This window comes from Calypte anna, chromosome 5A, assembly GCF_003957555.1.
Source record: "Calypte anna isolate BGI_N300 chromosome 5A, bCalAnn1_v1.p, whole genome shotgun sequence".
NCBI lineage: Eukaryota > Metazoa > Chordata > Aves > Apodiformes > Trochilidae > Calypte > Calypte anna.
Genome location: NC_044251.1, coordinates 33,478,463 through 33,496,320, shown reverse-complemented (window position 1 = coordinate 33,496,320; position 17,858 = coordinate 33,478,463). Strand labels below are relative to the sequence as shown.

At 39.3% G+C, this 17,858-nt stretch overlaps 2 protein-coding genes across 3 annotated transcripts; one reads left to right on the top strand and one right to left on the bottom strand.

The window, feature by feature from the left end:
* Positions 1–656: 656 nt before the first annotated feature.
* On the bottom strand, positions 657–12,075 carry LOC103534111 (apoptogenic protein 1, mitochondrial). Its single transcript, XM_030451661.1, has 5 exons — positions 11,895–12,075; positions 10,449–10,646; positions 8,736–8,799; positions 6,828–6,918; positions 657–4,174 (listed from the first exon to the last, which is right to left on the bottom strand). The coding sequence occupies exons 1-5, from the start codon at positions 12,033–12,035 to the stop codon at positions 4,066–4,068; spliced, it is 603 nt and encodes a 200-aa protein (XP_030307521.1). The 5' UTR covers positions 12,036–12,075; the 3' UTR covers positions 657–4,065.
* A 63-nt stretch (positions 12,076–12,138) lies between these two features.
* On the top strand, positions 12,139–17,523 carry BAG5 (BCL2 associated athanogene 5). Of its 2 annotated transcripts, none has more exons than XM_030451660.1 (2): positions 12,139–12,233; positions 12,898–17,523. In XM_030451660.1, exon 2 carries the CDS (start codon positions 12,926–12,928, stop codon positions 14,276–14,278), a length of 1,353 nt encoding a protein of 450 aa, XP_030307520.1. In that variant the 5' UTR covers positions 12,139–12,233; positions 12,898–12,925; the 3' UTR covers positions 14,279–17,523. The 2 variants fall into 2 exon arrangements, with proteins under 2 accessions (XP_030307520.1, XP_030307519.1); XM_030451659.1 differs by lacking the exon at positions 12,139–12,233 and adding an exon at positions 12,240–12,346 and having other exon boundaries at positions 12,898–14,376.
* Positions 17,524–17,858: the final 335 nt, after the last annotated feature.

Below are 17,858 nucleotides of genomic sequence, written 5' to 3'. Positions count from 1 at the left end.
GCTCCTCCAGCACAGGCTGAGTGCTAATTGCCTCCTAGCAATCTCAGGAGATGCAGAGAATCATTCTTGCTATCTCCTGCCATTTCTGGCCCTGGTCACAAGAGACCTGGGGCCCCCCCTAAGGATGAGAACCTGCGTACACCAGAAAGTGCAATCACAAGTCACTGTGCCTTTCCCTGCAAAATGTAAGAAACTCCATTAAATGAGCGTCTGGTTTGAACTAGTGAAGAACCAGCAGCTGCATAAAACAGGGATCATATCTTCAGAGCAGTTATGTGGCTTCTAAAACCGAATGTGACTGTGGGTAGTATTATAAAATTCTTTCTTCTGAGTAAGATCACACTTAAAAAGGGATCCTGTAATTTTTTTGCCCTTGTTATTTCTGAAAAGAAGTATTGCCTTTGCACTTCCACAGCATCTGCTATTTGAATATGTCAATCAATTAAACATTGTAATACTTGGGTAAATTTTAATCCATTAATAAATGCAAATTTGAGACACAAAGAACAGATTTAATAATTAATATTAATGAGCATGCATTTCAAGATGCTTATGTTCCATGTACATACAAACTCTTAAACTCATAAGAAAAAAAATAATTTGTGTTTCTCCTAACTGTTGGGTTTGGGTGGTGGTTTTTTTGGTTGTTTTTTGGGGTTTTTTGTTTTCTTATAAATTAAGCTGAATATCAATTATGGGGCTATGAATGAGTTTACAGCAATCAGTGGATATAATTTTTATGATGCAAATGTGATTCATGCATATTACAGTCCCAGGCATATATTATCCTTTCCTGAAAACATTTCAGTCCCCACTCATTATGCAAAAGATTGGCCCTTGGGCTCTGCACAGGATGCAAATTAAGTTCTTGTCTGGCTAAATCTGATTACTCTGTAGGATGTCAATCTTGCTTAGTGATAATGGAAGTTAAAAACTGCAAAAAGAACAGTCTCCTTAAAATGAGGTCAGGAAGGGTCAGCTTGTAAATAACAATTCTGAGTTTTCATCCAGATTTTAATTTTATCCCCAAGAATATTCAATAAAACACAGAAGCAATCTCCCCATGAGTTGTTTCTATCACTTTAAAAACTCATAATGAAATTGAGAAATGTACAGTTCCTTATTAATCATATGTAAGGATGCCACAATCACTTCAAACCAATCTTTAGTTGGTTTGCCTCTCAGTCCCCATTTGACACTTCCTCTCACTCCTCTCAATATTCTACTGAAATTAATGCTCCACTAGAGAAATTGAGTGAAGAGCACAATCCCACACAGACTGCCAGAAACACCCCCAGTCAATACAAGCTATCTAAAATTATTTTAATAGTTCCAAGATACTTCTGCTTTATTATGCACTTACTGAGTGCATGAGACAGATTTAAAAGGCCCATGCTGACACTGCTGAATATGAAATATTGCTGTTCCTTCTGACAGGATTAGCTAAATGCCTAAATGATAAGAACACTCCTCTATGCTTTTCCTATACTCAGAAAATGTGCACAGAAAAGTCACTCTTTGATGTACTTCACCAGCTTCAGTTACTGTAGCAGGCCTTTGTATACATACAAAATTTATTTTTAGCAGTCTGTGGCAGCTTCTTACTCTTCCTTTGATGTATAAAGGATTTATGATCAATAGTATCTGAAAGCAGCTGGGATTATCACAATTCCTCTGAGTCAAGAAAAAAATATCAGAAGTACTGCAACACTGGCAAAAATGATATGACTTTTGGCTTTTCAGAAAACATAATTATCTCAGTAAATGTAGGTGGTTTTGGTAATGAGACCCAAAATTTCAGATGGATTATTTTTAGTAACATCTTTTCACAGTGGCTTTATTAAATACTGTAAATCAGAACTCAACACTTACCTAGTAGATAAATACCTCACTCCTTCAATAGGCTTCAGATGAAGAGACCCAGCATTCCAGACAGAATCTTAATGAAGACAATACCATAAAGGCATGAATTTTATTCACAAGCAGCTCAGAGCAGAATCCTGGCATGATAATCAGCATATGCTGATTATATTGGGTTTGGGTGACCAACATTAAAATTAGATGTTCAGAAAACAGTTTTAACTGTGAATTGACTGAAGCACAATCTAAACCTTCCATCTGAATTCCTACACCTCCCCCCTATGCCAGCAGTAGCACACTGATAACTTCATGATGAAGCATATTAATTCAACTGACATCTTAACTTTTTTTCCTTGGGTGAGTTCTGGTAGTGAATCAATTTCCTCATCTGGTTCAGCAGGCAAACACAAAAATGTCTGTGTTAATAAATGTGGGCAGCTCAGAAGATGAAAATGCATCTTCTGATTGACCTTTACCCTCTTAAAGCATATGTAAAACTACCTCGGGGCTCTTGTGCACAGCCTGTCAGGACATACAGCTATCAACCACTGGGGCTCTGGTCCCTGCCTCTTGGGGATATTTTCATATATAATTCAATCCTATTGTTACCTTGGAACTATTTCTTAAAGTGTGCATTCACATTGTGGTCATAGCTTGCATTTGTAAGATGATTTACTGTAAAGCCCTGAAGAATTATTTCACATACCCACAGCAGTCCATTAAAAAAAATTATTTTCCTAAAGAAACACTGCATGTTGTAGCTTTTTAGTATATTTATACCTTTCACAATACTGATTCAGTAACATTCATAAATAATATTTTCCTAGAAGTGTTGGGTATCGCCTCAGCAAGCACTATTCATGTCTGTTTTCATTTAGTAACACAGGTTACAACCACAATTCAGTGATAGTTTTAGCCCTGATGATACCATCATTGTATAAAACAGTGCAGTCTGCTACCGTATCATTAATATTTATTTAATCTTGCAAAGGAATTATTACAGTTGATACTGACAAAGCCCTTTCTGCTCCAGCTGAAAAAGCCTGTGAATAAATCATATCACATTTAGAGATGAAAAACAGGTCAATGGCTACTGAGGTGACATTTCCAAAAGTAGAACCTTCCCTACAGCATAGCTTTAGGAAAGCACGCTTCATTTAACAACATACATTCTTTTTACCAGAATTCTCTTTGTAGGTGCTGTATCAAACAAATCATTTAACTGTATAAATGGACAGGGAGAATATTATGAGGAATGAGACTTCTTTTAAATTACAGACACATAGCATAAAATTAAGATTTTGTTTAAACGCAGCTGCTTCCAATTGATGTTACGTACCCTGAAGTGAGAAAAAAAGCCCTGAGGCAAGTTCTTTCTAACGTCTCAGAGAAACTGGTGAGAACAGCACATTTTTTGAAAGAAATGAACCAGTAGAAAGCAGAGCTTATTAGTAGTAGTGTTTTCCTCCATACAACCAAGTATCAGTTTCTTTTTCTATCAAGATGAAATGACTGGCAATGCATCTCTTGCTCAGCAACCAAAATCTTTACCAATCGTAGGTTAGAGGAACTCCTATCCCAGGGGTGCATGTTTTTAAAAATTAAAACAAAATTATCTAGGAAGAACTGATTGTATTGGTAATTCATATGAAATCATATATTAAATCTTTATAAAAAATAGGAAAAAAAATCACACTGAAAAGAGAATTATTCTAAATTAATCACATATACATTCACAAATCATACTTGTCCTTTCAGCCCACGTTGTATTACTTGTGGTTTACTGCTGCCTCAGAGACAACTGGCACAACAGGAGGTATTTTTGTTGTTATATACTAATATGGTCAGTGGGGACATCATTCTCTGACCTGAGTTCAGGTGCAGCATACAGGATCATGCATTACACAGGAGATGTGACTGTGGTAAAAACATGAGTTACAATCCTTTCCATAAAATGTAAGAGGAACAGTTTTTAATAGCTTTCTCAGTAGTGTTTCTGTTTACAAATATTTTAGATATAGTTTGAATAAAACAAAGGAAACCTACATCATTATTATAAATTAAGACCAACAGCAACTTTTATTTACATAATTTAAAAACCAGATTCAAACAGTTATTACATTAGTCCTTCAGATTCTGAACATCACTATGAACACCAAATTTATAGCAGGCCTAGCTAGTGTTGCATTCCTCATGAAGCTGTGATCATGAACTTCCAACATTTTTCTTTTTCCAACGAAGCCACCTCAGAGCTTTCACCAATGCCACTTGTCCCATGAGGAATGTGATAGTAAAGTTACGTTTATACCAATCTCTAGGATTCCAAAGCCAGGAACATCAGCAGCACCCATAAAAAGAATAGGAAGGTACATCATGATATTAAAATATCTTCTAGCATTGACAAATGACATTTCAGTGACAATATGCTTTTCCACTCTTTGTGGCAACACTTTTCCTGACTAATGGGAGTTAAATAATCTATGAAAAAGGTCCATTAACAGAGTACATGTAGAATATAGGGCTACACCACTGAGAGCTCAACTGTTAAAGAGTTAAGGGATGGGTAGTTTTATGACCAATTGTATTTGCAGTCAGGTAAGATAAAATAATTGTAACCACATCTCATGTTTTAGAGGTAAAGTTGATGAAGCTATCCTGAAGAATTTCCTGCCAATACTGTGCTATGGGTACGATTTGTTTGTGCATGTATGAAGATGAGTATGTTGGAAAGGGCATAGCTGGTCATCCATAAAGGGGGAAGGGGGTGGAAATAACATAAAATGACATTTCCTAGATTAACTGTATAACCAAATACAGGAAATATCAATTTTCTAATGCTGTACCCTTTAAAGATCATGCCTTTAATATTGCCAAAGTTAAGTGTTTATATCTTTAAATAGTTTTTATGCAGCATGAATGACTTCTGGAGCCAATTCAATATACACACAGGATAGTCTGTGTCAGCCCTTCTTCACCCCAGAGAGCTTGCTTCAAACTCTTGACCCTGTTACAAATTAATTTCATAATTTCTTTCCAATCTCCAAGAAGGATCACTCTCCCATTTTGTTAAATGCTGCTTAGGCAGCAGCAGAATACACTTACTGCAGAACTAGCAGCAAATATTAAGCAGTGGGATTTAGGTCTTATCTTGACATCTCCTTGGGAAAACTTGCATGGAAGGAACCAACAGAAACATGAGATACTAAACTCACAGTAAGGGCAGTAGCCAAAATCATGCTGACACGCAGCACTGAGCTACCCCCTCAAATGTCATGTTAAATCAACGTATCATGGTAACATTGCAACTGTTTCTTTTCCCCTTTCATGTCTCATTTCCTATATCTGTCTCGAAGTTTTCTGCCTAAATCAGACTGTTTTTCCAGTCTAAGAACCCTAAACTAAATATTCACGGCATCTATGCTCAGTCATTGCTTCAATTTTAAACTTAATTTTGGAAGCTGCAACACTTCAGCAGACAGTTTTCAGACCAGCTGGCAACACTGAAAAAGAACATACAGCTGAGTGCATAAACAGATTTTTGTAAACATGACCCCTCAAAATCAGAATGCCTGTAAAAAAAGCTTCAGAGCTGCTTTCAGGGCTGTGCAGCTCCACTTTAAAATTCCAATGATGCAGAGGACACTACCTGATTTTGCAAGGCAGCAATGAGCAAGGTTATGTTTAGGCAGAAAGCCTGAACTCTCTTACCATGAAGACAGAACACTATCCTGAGGTCACTACAACAATGGCATCTGGTGACAGCTCTAACAAAATATTTGCTTTCTCACTCATCAGTTATAGGCAATTTGAACAACAATCCTTTTATTTAAAAGCGTTTTTTTCTTTTCATCTTTTCATGCTGTTTCTGGTGAGGTTCCCACTCTCTTCAGACCCCCCTCCCATGGCCAAGATGTGCGTATTTTTTTAACTATTTGTTATAGTAAAACTGTTCTTACTACACAGTATGTTACTGTATATGCACAATATATACAAAGAACCTTAAAGTAAAATTTATTATAGATCAGTCCCAGCAATGGTAAAATTCTCACTAGCATCACACCATCAGGAACCATCAGTAACTCTTTACACCCTTACCAAATAATTTTTTCAGTCCAATACAGAAAAGAAACTGAAACGGCTTTATATTCAGTAGGCAGTGCTACTGTAACTGGACTGAGTACTATTCTCCTCCAGCTTCCCATTCCTTCCTAATTTCTAGCCCTCTACCAAGTGTGCACAGCTGCTTACAAGGTAATGTGTCTGCAAGTCATTTTTTCAGTTGCTTCAGATCCCCCGTCCAGTTTATCAAGTTGTACAAACAAAACACTGAAACAATGCAGTATTTGTTGTGAAGAGGCATGGTACATGTGGGCTCATCCAGTTGTAGCTGAGGTTCCACACAGGGTAAGTTCAGGCAATCATTTCACTAATGCTTTGTCACACACAAAACCCCTCAAACTCAAGGCTAATAATTTGGATTTTTACTATATGCTTCCATTATAATAAAAACAAGAAGGCTAAATATTACTCTCATTCAACAATTTTCCTTTGAGATTAATCACATTTACCAGTCCTTATTTACCACTCAACTACAATCCATTACAGAATTTTCAACTGTTTTACTTGTATACTTACCATTTGCAGTTAAGAGCATGAAAGACCCATGCTATAAGAGAAAACATTGAGTACTTGTCTCTTGTCACAAAAAAAAATTGTGATCTTGTCTCTCTAAATCTCAGACAAGATTCATCCCTCTACTAAATCAACAATAAGCAGTAGAACTCAAATAATAATGCAAATTTCTGTCAAATGCTAGTAGTAGCACTTAAGAAATAATCTTCTAAAATTACAGTTTAATGTGTTGCTTTACCAATTATGGAAAAAAATGTTCAGACTTAAAAATCTGACCTTAGGCCTCTCACTTAGACTGAAATATACAATAGCCAACATAAGTACCTTCTACATACCTGTTATACTGCATATGCTTTATGAAATTTTTACTGAGAAAGTCCTTGTAAAAGTCAGCCATTTCTTCTGCATTCAGTGTTGCTTTTTTACCTGAAAACAAGTTTTGATATAACAATGTCAAGATAAATTTTTATTATTAAAACACTGGGTCCAGATGCAGGAGAGCTAGGCTCCTTGCTCCTATAAGCTTCCTGTGTAACCCTGAACAACTTAGTATTATATCTTCCAACCTTTAAAATTTACCTAGGGAGCAGAGCAGATTAAAAATATTGATCATTTTGAAGCTGGCAGAGTAAGACTTTTATTACTTGTGAAAATTATTATGTTTATCAGTTCTTAGATTATCTAGGGAAGCAGTGGACCCCTGTGTCAAAGTCCATAGATCTTGGAGTATCTATACTTTGAGTAAAAGTAATCTCCAGAATACTGAAGTCTAAACAGCACCAGCAAGGGCACTTATCCTAAAGCAATTCAGCAAATATAGAAAGAACACTATGCATAAGTGACATGATATTGTCATCTGTACATTTTTTTTCTGTTGCCATTGACAAATTTCAAGGAACTTAGACCAAAAAGCATAAGTTCTGAGGTGTCAGATTTATTAACAATATAGTAGACAATTAGTTTGTGAAGAAGCAAGTGCAAAAGATGACTTTGAATTTGCTACTATCATAAGCAGACTATAAGAGGAGATGGATTCTCTCCACAGAACAAGAAAGGAAAACCTGTGGCTACAGCACAAGATGTAGAACCAGGAAATATTCTCAACTGTACAGATAATTCCTATACAAATGTTTTGGCACTTCCAACATTTCTCAAATGAGGGACAAGTTTGAATGTCCCAGGGAACATGGATATGATGAAGATAGAATTGTGATATTCACCTTGTTACTGTCCCAAAATGCACTTTTAACCTCCTGAGAACCATCATACAATGTAAATTACTGATCAGTTCTATCTGTCATAATTTGCAAATCTAATATATTAGAATGGATTAACATACTTTGTGAAAAATTTACTCCAAAACTATTTGAAGACTGCCTTTAACACCTATAATTAAGCTACTTCTTCATACTGGTATCAACAGAACTGATCCTAGATTGTAGATTCATTTATATTAAAAAGTAAGCTTTGTTTCAACTGTATATTTTTATTACTCTTACCCCCCAAAATACCAGTATAAAAGAAGACTTTTCTAAACAACATAAGACTTAATTATTTTTTGCTTCTCTTTGTATCCTGATGATCAGTTTACAGTTGGAAAATAATTTTAATTATCTGTGATGCAAAGAATGTTGGAGCAGATGCTTTACTAAACTCCAGCAGATCATTATTCTACAAACAAAACATTCAACCTCATGCAACAGTGGCCAATTCTGTTATTATGAATGCATCTTGGTTTAAGTTTAACATAATGAATTAAAGAGGCAACTATTTTACAGCATCTGTGCTTAGGCAAAGACAGGCAAATAGCAGCTGCTGTCTCCTCAGAAACTGTCTTATTCTCCCTCAAGGAACACTGTGGACCTGGAGCCAAAGACTGTGAATTTATCCACCCAACCAGAACAAGCACTTGAAGCAAATGCTGTGTGTATTTAGCTCAGCTAGCTCACCAGGTCAGGGTCAGGAGGTGGGTAAGGAAAAAGACCCTTCCTCTCCCCTTCATCTGACTACAGAATGATTGTATCACTTGGGTAGGACTTCAGCACCTTCCCTGCAGCTGCAGAAAGGACTTGAGGGAAGAACTCTGCAACAGTTACCTGACCCCCACATACACATCTCTGAAGAACTCCTCCCTTCTTCCCCTATGAAGCTCATTTACTTGACAGAATACAAAAAGCATTAAAAATTCAAGGTTAAACAGAAATCAGAATGCATCCTAAACTATAAACAAAGATCTCACTAACCTGTTTCATCTCTCATTTCCAGACCCTTGGCTTTCAGTCTTGAATAAATAAATTCTTCTTTTTCCTAAAACATGTTTTTCCACATTATCATCTGATGTACTCAGTCCTCACACTTATCCATTGTTTTTAATCACATAGCAGTGTAGTGCTTAATACCCTCTGATATAATAACCAATACTCATTGCACTTGGAAATATCAACATTTCTCTGAATCCAGTGAGTTAAGTTAAACCAGTAATTTTGTCAGGTAGGTTCTAATACACGTACTTATCAATTCATGCAAGTGTTCTACTGAAACATGCAAAACTGATTTGTGGTCTAATATTACAACTGAACTTCAGCATTGTTTGACAGGATCCAAGCCTTCAGTTTAAAAGCAAACTATGCAGATGTACTGTATTGTATAACTTAGAATTTGAGCATAGGGTAAAACATGCAGCCTTAAAAATCTGAAATTACTGAACTGGTATGCTAGTTTTGACTTGGACAGAGTTAATTTTCTTCAAAGTAGCTAGCACAGGACTATGTTCTGAATTTGTGCTGAAAACACTTTGATAAGACAGAGATGTTTTTGTTATTGCTGAGCAGTGCCTGTACACTATCAAGGGCTTTTCTGCTTAGGCCACCACCAAGTTGGCTGGGGGTACACAAGAACCTGGGATGGGACACAGCCACACCTGAGCCAAACTAACCAGAGATATTCCACACCACATGATGTCATGCTCAGCATATAAAGCTGGACCAAGAAGAAGGAAGGAAGGGTACATTCTGAGTGACTGAGTTTGTCTTCCAGATAGAGTTTGTCTTCTAGAGTAACTGTTATGCATAATGGAGCCTTGTTTTCTTGAAGATGGCCAAACAGCTGCCTGCTGACGGGACGCAGTGAATGAATTCCTCCTTTTGCTTTGCTTGTGCATGGTGTTTGCTTTACCTATTAAACTGTTTTTGCCTCAACCCACGAGTTTTGTCTCTTTCACTTTTTCAATTTTTTTCCCCCCATGCTGCCAGGGGGAAAACCAGAGCAGCTCTGTGATGCCAGCTGGAGTTAAAACCACAACAGATGGAAATAGAGTAACTACTTGTACATGCATTTTTCAAACTTAAAAAGCAGTTCTATGGAATTAAAAAACAAGCTGCCTGCGATCTTTGCAAGTTTTGGTAGAATACAATCATCAAAGAACATCACAAATAATGGTGAATTACTGAACCATTACTGTTCTTCCAACAAAATTCAGTGTTGAATGCTGCAATCAGAAAAGAAGACAGACCACAGCTGCGAAGTCCCCACTTTTTACACTGCCCGTGAAACAGGGAATATCCTTAATTTACCCCTGGTGATTATAAATAAATTCTCTCATGAAAGAGCAAGAAGAGCTGCAGAATCTTTTTCAACAGCTGCTCCAGTAACAGATAGGTCTTGCATGCTCAATGGTTTTAACTTTGTGTTTTCAGTGCTAGATAGGAAAAAGGCAAATATTCTGTGCCACTAAACAGTAATAAAAAAGGGCAGGCTCTTCAATTTTGCCATTTGAAAGAAATGAACGACAAAAAAAGTGCATAACAAAAGTAACAGTAGCAATCAGCAGCCAGAAATCGTGGGCAGGACCCTACTGCTGGGCCACCAACCCACCCCCCAACCTCTCTCCTTGGATTTCAGTGTGCAGGGCAGGTGAGCAGCAGCAGGAGGAGGAGGAGGCATCTGGGAGGGCTCACCTGGTGGAAGGCACGGTTGTGGCGTGCCCAGAAGCACTGGTCACAGGCCTGGGCCTCCTGCCGGGCCTCCCGCAGCCGCCGCTCCAGCGGTGACTCCTCAGGGGGCACATAGAAGATGACGGGGCGCAGGTTGGAGTGCTTGTCCGGGGGCCCGATCCAGTCACTGCGGGAGTGTGCGGGGGGGCTGAAACCCAGGCCCTTGGGAATACAGGCAGAACTCATTAGGAACACCAGAGAGGTTTTTTAAGAACATCCCGATTTGAAATAAATTCCACAACTCCACGCAACCTGAATACGTATAAGCGCTAAGAAGTTCAGAAATTATGCACCTTCATCTACGCAGATTTTTTTTATACGTTTAAAATTTACTTCTATTTAGACGTGAAGCCCAAAAAGGCCACCAAAACTGTTTAGAGACAGAGTTTTGAGCCTTTAAACAGCAAAGGTATTTATTTTTGGATCCGGGGAACTCCCAGCTTGCACTGGACAAAGAGTCCCAAGGGTTAAGGGAAAGGGTTACGGTATTTATATAGTAAAAGGGGAGGTTACAACATCTTTACATTCTCAACTCTTGCTGACTTCATTATATTGTTATAAGGTGATATCAGACCCTAGCCATAACTTTCTTATCTATTGGTGGTGACATCTTTATGTTCTTCTTGTGCAGATGTTCACATTCTTTGGTGCCCAGCTGGCGCCTAAATGGCCTTGGCAGTATCTTGTTTTAAGAACAAGACTTACACTTTAATTATCTCCGTGACAGATGTTAATCCCATTAGGACCTTGTATTGGCTACATTGTTCTAGTGGAAAATGCCATGTCTCAGCTGCTTTGTTCACTTCTTTCTCAGTTTAACCCTGAATTTTACTGGTTATGAATACAAATTCATTAATATATATTACAAGTTTTAAGTAAATCCACACAAACAGCTTGGCCTGATCTCCTCTCCTTACAGGAGTTAATCCTGTCAGGATCTGTCTCTTTTTCAGACGCGCACCTCAGAAATGCATTAAGAAAAGCATATCCTTCCTTCTTTTCCAACAAGCATGGTTTGTTTTGTTCGCTTGGTTTTGTTTTTCATTACTGTATCCCTGTGAACACTGTCAAGCTGTAGCTTTTCAGTTTTCCCGGTTCGGGGCAGAATTGGCTCTGACAGCCCCGTAACTCACCGCTCCGTTTTACCCCCCTACTGTCCCCCTCGCACCGCGCTGCGGGGCCCGGATGGGATTTACAGACACGGGGGACGTTGGGAAACTCGCAAACAAGATTTTATCGGGGCGCACCCGCGCAGCAACGCTGAAGGTTACGACAGGGACAGCCGGCGGGGCCCTCCCAGCTCCCTCCCCCTCAAGGCTCGGCAGGGGCGGGAGGCCCTGAGGCCTTCCCCGCGGCCCGCCGGCCCCGGGACACAGGCACCACCCGCCCCTCCGCCCCGCCCGGATTTACCGCGCTCTCCTGCCGCTCCCTGCGCTCAGCCCCAAGGCCGCCGCCGGCTGAGGAGGAGGAGAGGGAGGAGGAGGGAGAGAGGAGGAGACGGCGGTAGCGGCAGCCACAGCCGCCCCCCCACAGCGCTCTGGCGGCCGCCATCGCTCGCCGCTTTACGGCGCTGTCGCAAGCACGGCCCGGAGCGCGGTGCTGGGGAAGGGGCCGCGTCGTCCCCGCCCCTTCCCGCCCGCCGGTCGCTGGGCGGGGCCGGGCTGGGTCCTCCCGTTTGCTGCCGCTCGGCACCTGGCGCTGTGCAGCGCTGGGCCGGGCAGCGGCTCCTTCGGCCGGGGTGGCCCGCGGGTAAGGTGGCCGAGGCAGGGCAGGGGGTGCCGCCGGGAGGGAGCGTTACGGGCGGCGGCGCTGAGGGGCACCGCTATGCGGGCAGGGGGGAGCCGGGGGGACACAAACCTTAGGTGTCTGTGCGCTCCCCCGGGCAGGGCGGCTGTTGTCTGTCCTCTTCGTTAGGCCCCATTGCCTCAGGGAGGACGGGGGGTCGGGCAGCGGGAGGCTCCTGCAGAGGGCGAGTGGAAGAGGCCGGCGGGGGTGGCGGGGCTCGGGGGGGGGAGTGTGGGGCCTGTGCGGGGGAGGGCGGCCCTGCCCGCTCCGCCGTTGTGCCGCCCAGGGGCGGTTGGGCTTTGCCGCTGTTTTTCCTCTGGGCTGCGAGTTTGTGCTTGTGGTGCCGACAGCTGCAGAGCAAATGGGGGAGGGAGAGCTGGAGGTTGTGGGTGAACGGTGAGAGCTGGTGGTCTGGTGACTTTAAATATCAGCCCCGCGGCCCGAGCGGGAGAAAGAAGCGTGAAACAGTGGAGGAATGACTGTGAGGAATCAGTTAAGTGGTTTCGTACCATGGCTTGTGATATTTTAAGTAGCTGCCATGCTGAAGTGCTTTCGGATGTTTTATAAACTGTGATGTACTTACATGGCTCCTCATTTATCTCAAGTCTTTTGCTCGCTTTCCTTGTAGTTCACCTGAAACTGGACGAAAGAAGAGAATGGATATGGGTAACCAACACCCATCCATAAAACGGTTGCATGAAATACAGAAAGAAGTCAAAGAAATTGAACAGCAAGTCCTTGTCTTCAGTGGTCTGTCTACTGATCGAGATTACAAGAAATTAGAAAGGAGTCTTACCAAACAGCTTTTTGAAATAGATTCTGTAGACACTGAAGGAAAGGGGGATATTCAGCAAGCCAGAAAGCGAGCTGCTCAGGAAACAGAGAGGCTGCTTAAGGAACTGGAACAAAATGCAAACCATCCCTGCAGACTGGAAATAGAGGCTATATTCAAAGAGGCACAGTCCCTTGTGGAACGTGAGCTTACACCTTTTTACAAAGGAGGTAACTGCATAAGTGACGAATTTGAAGAAGGTATTCAGGACATTATATTGAGGCTCACCCAGGTGAAAACTGGAGGGAAAATTTCTCTACGCAAAGCAAGATACCGCACCCTGACAAAGATATGTGCTGTTCAGGAGATTATAGAAAGCTGTGTAAAGCAACAGCTGTCCCTGCCACTCTCCAATGATGCACATCCTTCTGTCTCCAAAATTAACTCTGTAATGTGTGATGTGAACAAAGCAAGAGGAACTCTTATTGCACTTCTAATGGGAGTGAGTAGTAATGATACCTGCAGGCATCTCTCCTGTGTGCTTACAGGCCTGATTGCTGATTTGGATGCTTTAGATGTCTGTGGTCACATAGAAATAAGAAATTACAGAAAGGAAGTTGTGGAAGAGATCAATAAATTGCAGGAATACCTGGACCTGGAAGAAGCAGCAAATTCTACCCATGCTTATGATTTGGCACAAAATCAGTCCATTCTAAAAATAGAAGAGATACGGAAGAAAACGAAGGAACTTAATGCTCTGCTTTTAAAAACAGAGAATGCTTCTGATTTGTATTTGGGATCCAAAGCAGAATTGCAGGGATTAATTGCCCTCTTGGATGAAGTGAGTACAGGAAAAAACCCCTGTATTAGAGAAGCCAGGAGGAGAGCAGTAATAGAAGTTCAGACTCTTATAACATACATTGATTTGAAGGAAGCACTTGAGAAAAGGAAAATGTATCCTGAGCGAACTGCTGCTGAGCATCAGTCTCATAAAGCAGTTTGGACTGTTCTTGGAAACCTGTCTCAAATTCAGCAGGAAGTGATTTCATTTGATGGAAACAGAACAGATAAAAATTACATGAGATTGGAAGAACTCCTTACAAAACAACTTCTAGCGCTTGATGCTGTTGACCCACAAGGTGAAGAGCGGTGTAAGGCTGCCAGAAAGCAAGCAGTAAAGTTTGCACAGAATATTCTTTACTATCTGGACATGAAAACAGATGAATGGGAATACTGAAACAGCCATGGCCTAACACAGAAGAATTTTTTTTTCCTTTGGCACTTTATGCAGATCACTGGCAGTACATAATAAAAGTGGTGTGTTCTGTGCTTGCTTCAGTCACGGAGATTGCGTAAGCAGTTGACTTGGCTGTACTCGAGTCTGGTATCCTACGCAGTCACCCACTTGCCATGGCAACTGTCAGTACACCATCACCAACTCTGGTCATTGCTATAAGCAAAGAAGTGTGATTTTTCTGAAGGAATAGCTTAATACTTGATCAAATGGCTTCTTTTTTTTTTTTCTGTTTTAATCACCTTGTGCAGTGTTCGTTGAATACAAATTTTTCAAAGATGCAGAAACTTCTTTATGGTACTGTTCTGATATAACTATTTAAAGGAGATTGGACATGGAAATTACTACTCAAGCAGGAGGCACCATCCATCAGTTGCATAGCAGCCTGGGTATTCCCTTAATGTGTTGTTACATAAAGTATGTAGGACAAAAAACCTGCTGGCTTTTGGGTTGTAATTGATATATTTCATCCATCACACCTTTCTGGGTGTTTAGATTTCTAAGTTGATGGAGCTATGAAGCCAACTGCAAATTAGCATTTGCATAGGGAAAGCCAATTACAACTTTTTTGTAATATCTGAGCCCTCTGATTTGCAAAAACAGTTTTTGTGTTGATGTAAACTAATGCTTTTGGGTACTAAGACTTGAAAATCTGTACATGTATACTGACCAGATGAATGGGGTTTCAAGCATTTCACACTGCCATCCATAAACCCCTGAAAGCTGCCCTGAACTTTAGTCAGTGGCTGCTTTGGTGTCTTTTAAAATTCTGTTGTTAGATCTGGTTTTGACTTGTCTTTTCACATTTGATGAAAACAGAAACAGGATTCACTTTGACATGATTGAGTGTTTTGAAATTATTTTTGTAAAATTGAATTGTTAGCTATAAATATGTCCCTAATGATGTAAATGTGTTATGTATTTCGTACTGGACAGGTGTGGCTTCAAGCAAGTTTTGGAAAAGACTTGTAGCAAATGTCTCTCCTTGCAACTCATCACTTAATTGTTTAGAAACTTAGTAAATAAGCTTGCTTGTACTATTGTGTACACCTACCTTTTTATTTGTGGCTGCTAGTGCCAATCACATTTCTACTCTAGCATGTTTTTTGGCATTTTTTGAGAGCATGGCATTAAAATGAATTAATCATAAAGATATATTTAATTATGGATAGTTTGCACTCAGCTCTTTCCTGTTGGATTAATGAATTATTGTTCTATAGTTTGCACCACTTTAGGGAGTAAAAAACATTTCTGATGTTAAATATTTTTAGATATATTTTTGACTGATTAGAGAAGAAGTACTGTCTGTGAGAGACAAGTGCCTTTATGACACCAGTAACTTGCACCTTTTTATTTAGATAGAGGAACTATTTACTGGCAGCTTGAGACATTTGCAATCTTTGCAAACTGGACTTCTCATATAAATACATACTATATATATATATATATATATATAATTCTACTATAGTATGTGTCAAATTAACATAGATGACCATTAAAATGTAGAGTCCCCAGAATTAGTATCAGATTTGGAAAGTGGGGATTCTGCTTAAAAACAAATGAATTGGTGTGGAGAGATGGGACATATTTGGCAGGTCTGTGCCTATTACTCCAAGAAGCAGAGAATATATTTGCTCCATAACATGCTTTGAGATATTCAGGAGAGGGTGTGTAATTTTGGGATATGAATATATTTTGATTGTACAGGTGATTGCTTTGCAATTTTGCTTGCAAAAAGATCTATTTTTTTCAAATAGACAAGACAATTATGCCTAAGGCACAATTTGGCAATGACAGAATGTTTGTTGGAGAATTCTCTCTGCTTCTTCAGAGCTACAACCCTGTTGAATTTATTGCTCCTTACCTCAAAAAAAAAAATCCCCTACCTAAAATTTTGATCTGTGTTTATATGTTATGTGGGTAACACAATAATGTTGTAGACCTGAATTATTTGCTCATTTCAAACTTTATACACATTTAAGCTGCAACTTTTAGTTTGCAGTTATATTTTTAGGAAATATAAGGATTTGATAGAGTAATGATATTATTAACTTTTCTTTAGTGTTACCATCAGATCTGCAGTGGTTACTTGTAGATTGCTTAACAATTTAGTGTCCGTGTTATTTGGAGGTTACATGTAACTTTATAAATGTTTGAACCTTTTACATAAAAATGAGTAAGTATTGTTTTCAGATCAGACATTTATGCCTTCATCTCAAAGGAGGCAAATGTTTGAGGTCAGTGTAATTTTGATTAATGAATAGAGTTCAGTAGCAAGGTATTGTGTGGAGTAAGATTTTTTCCCATTGTTTTGTAATTTCATAAAAGGACTTTTAAAATTTTATGGTAAAATACTCATCTGGAATGGGATTAATTCACAGTTTTTGCATGACTAGAAATAATAAATATGCTTAACCAAAAAAACAATGCACAAATTTCTCAAAATCTTGCTTTTGTGCTGAAGAATGTAATTTCTTTGTTTTTTTAATCCAAAGATTGTGGGACACACAACTTTTCTTTGAGAAACAGCAGGCTGAAATAATTGGAAAATGTAAAAAATGGACCAAATTGCAAAAGGCTGCATTCTGGTACTATACTGAAATATAATAACTTTTACATGTGCTGTGTGTTATACCTTAGAGCAAAATAAACAATTTGATATATGGGGGAAAGGTAATCGTACACTGTGATTCCTGTTTGTTAATTGTATTTCTTTTAAAACTAATTTTCCTTAGTTATTTCTGTGTTTTATTTTTGTTCTTTACCACTCAAAGTGGGTTTGCAATGTCAGCAGTTTGGAGGGTATCTTTAAATAGGGATCCTGCTTTTTCAATTTAACAGAAATTGGTGTCTGTGCTCCTGAGAGTCTGTATGTCTTGATTTATTGCTGTGTAGGATATGACATTTGTATATACAAATATAAAATGAAATATTGCAGTGTTATATTCTTGATTATTAATAAACAAAAACATCGCTACCTTTTACTATCTATTAATTTGAATGTTATGCCCTGCTGCCTTTCTCTATTTATTTTTGAATGTAAATTACCTGAATGTAAATTATTTTTGTCTTAGAAAAAGTTGTTTTATTAAACATATAGACACAAAGCTCTGTATTATTTTTTCCCCTCTTTTAAAAGTTTGCTTTTAACTGCTGTATTTATGCCATTAAAGATCTTTGCGTGGAAACAACTCCTACCTCTGTGTTCTAAATCTGGTGCCTTTTGGTTTTCTCTGCATTCAGCCTTGCAATACAATCATTACATTGGTTGTTACTTATATTCTTTCTTCAGCCATAGTTTCACATAGGCCTGGGGTTCACCTTCATGAACAAAAATGCTTGTGGCAGTTTTAAGGTCTTGCCAGTTTTCTGTGGAAGGATTCTGCCTTCACAGGTGAGCTTGCAAAACTGATGGTACGAAGTCTCTTCATGTGCAATGTCACTGTGGATTAAATGACCTGCAGCAGGAGTGAGGCTAATCTAGTTTTAAACTGTATAGATGGAGCATGTTCACATGATTGTT